This window comes from Egretta garzetta, unplaced genomic scaffold, assembly GCF_000687185.1.
Source record: "Egretta garzetta isolate BGI_Z169 unplaced genomic scaffold, ASM68718v1 scaffold136, whole genome shotgun sequence".
In the NCBI taxonomy this organism is placed as follows: Eukaryota; Metazoa; Chordata; class Aves; order Pelecaniformes; family Ardeidae; genus Egretta; species Egretta garzetta.
In genome coordinates, this window is record NW_009260066.1 from 1456368 (window position 1) to 1457709 (window position 1342).

The 1342-nt window shown below is 44.9% G+C and overlaps 1 protein-coding gene across 1 annotated transcript in view; it reads right to left on the reverse strand.

Moving 5' to 3' along the window:
• Nucleotides 1–1128, reverse strand: part of DHFR (dihydrofolate reductase) — an 18003-nt gene extending 16875 nt beyond the window's left edge. The window contains exon 1 of the mRNA XM_009641144.2: nucleotides 1083–1128. Coding sequence (XP_009639439.1) covers nucleotides 1083–1107 — 25 coding nt within the window. The 5' untranslated portion in view covers nucleotides 1108–1128. The remainder of the gene's footprint in view (nucleotides 1–1082) is intronic.
• Nucleotides 1129–1342: the final 214 nt, after the last annotated feature.

Genomic DNA, 1342 nt, shown 5'->3' on the forward strand with positions numbered 1-1342 from the left:
AGAGTGACCATGTCAGCAAATAGAGAAGCTGCAGAAACATGAGGATAAATCTGTTGTCTCTCATGGGTTTGATTCCACCAGACGCAGTGAGCTGGTCGCATGGCTCAGGGAGGTCCTATTCCTCCTTTCCCAATGCCTCTTTCCCATTCCTACCACGCACTTGTACTGGGAGTCCTTGCAGACACCCAGTAGCCTCGTCTACTGGGTTAGAGAATTAAAACAGGTTAAGGAAACATCAAACCAACACTAAAGTCAGTGTGAAAGAGGAATGGGGGCAATGCAGCAAGACTTGTCTCTTCCGGCAGCAGTAAGTACCCAGTCAGGAGTAATTTGTTTCCACCTTTTGCATTCCTATCCCTATGTGTTTGTGCTGATTTTCACAATTTTTTTTCACCCCACAATAACTGATTTTATCTCACCAAGTCAATAGAGTCTACAATATTACTTTGCTGCTAAGGTCTCACTGCGCCACAACATTACTGCTGCATATTACCAGTACGGTTGCGTGTTACTGCATACAGATACACTGCATATGGTTGCAGTATCGTTGCCGCATATTATCAGTACAGTTAGGGTTTGCTGGCATACTGGGATGGCTCACCACTCAGAAAATCAAGCAAAATTACCGTCACAAGGGTCAGAGGGGTGGAACAAATGGCCAAGGCTGAGCTACAGCAAACAAGTTAGATAAGCTAGTAGAGCCTGAAAAAAACGCCTCTGCTAATTAATCAGCATATAAAAACCTTTCAATTTTTAATTTATTTGGGGTTGGACTTGTGGGTAAAGACAGGTAGGTGAAGTTTTCTACCCTGTTGGGGAAACGAGACTTTGAAATTCTTTTTATTTACAAATCACCTGCAGTCCTGAAACATCTGATTCACCTCTGGTTTCTTTACCTAACTGAAATAATCTGAGGACGACATATTTACAAAGTGGTAAAATACTTGCTTTGGAGGGCAGGCTGTTTGCAGAACCAGGGCTTTTAAGTCAGGCAAAAGTAAAATTACCAGACTTTTCCATGGCTGATACCACACAAACTAATTTTTGTACGTAGAGGAACACCTCAGCAACAAGTCTGTTACCTTCCACATGGGATGTGCTAGTCATTCTCTGGAAGTATTTGTACTCATTCCTGGCAGGAAAACAAGAAGAGCATTACAACGTGGTTTAGGAGTAAGTAATATTTCTCTAACTGAGGAAAAAAAAAACCCAAAACGTAACGCAAGTGCAGCCGGCGCCCGGGGAGGAGAGGCTGGACGGGGCCAGGCCCGGCGCCATGCCTGAAGGGAGACGGTTGGCCCCGGCTCTGCTTGCATGAGAGAAAACCCGCGTCCGGGAGCCC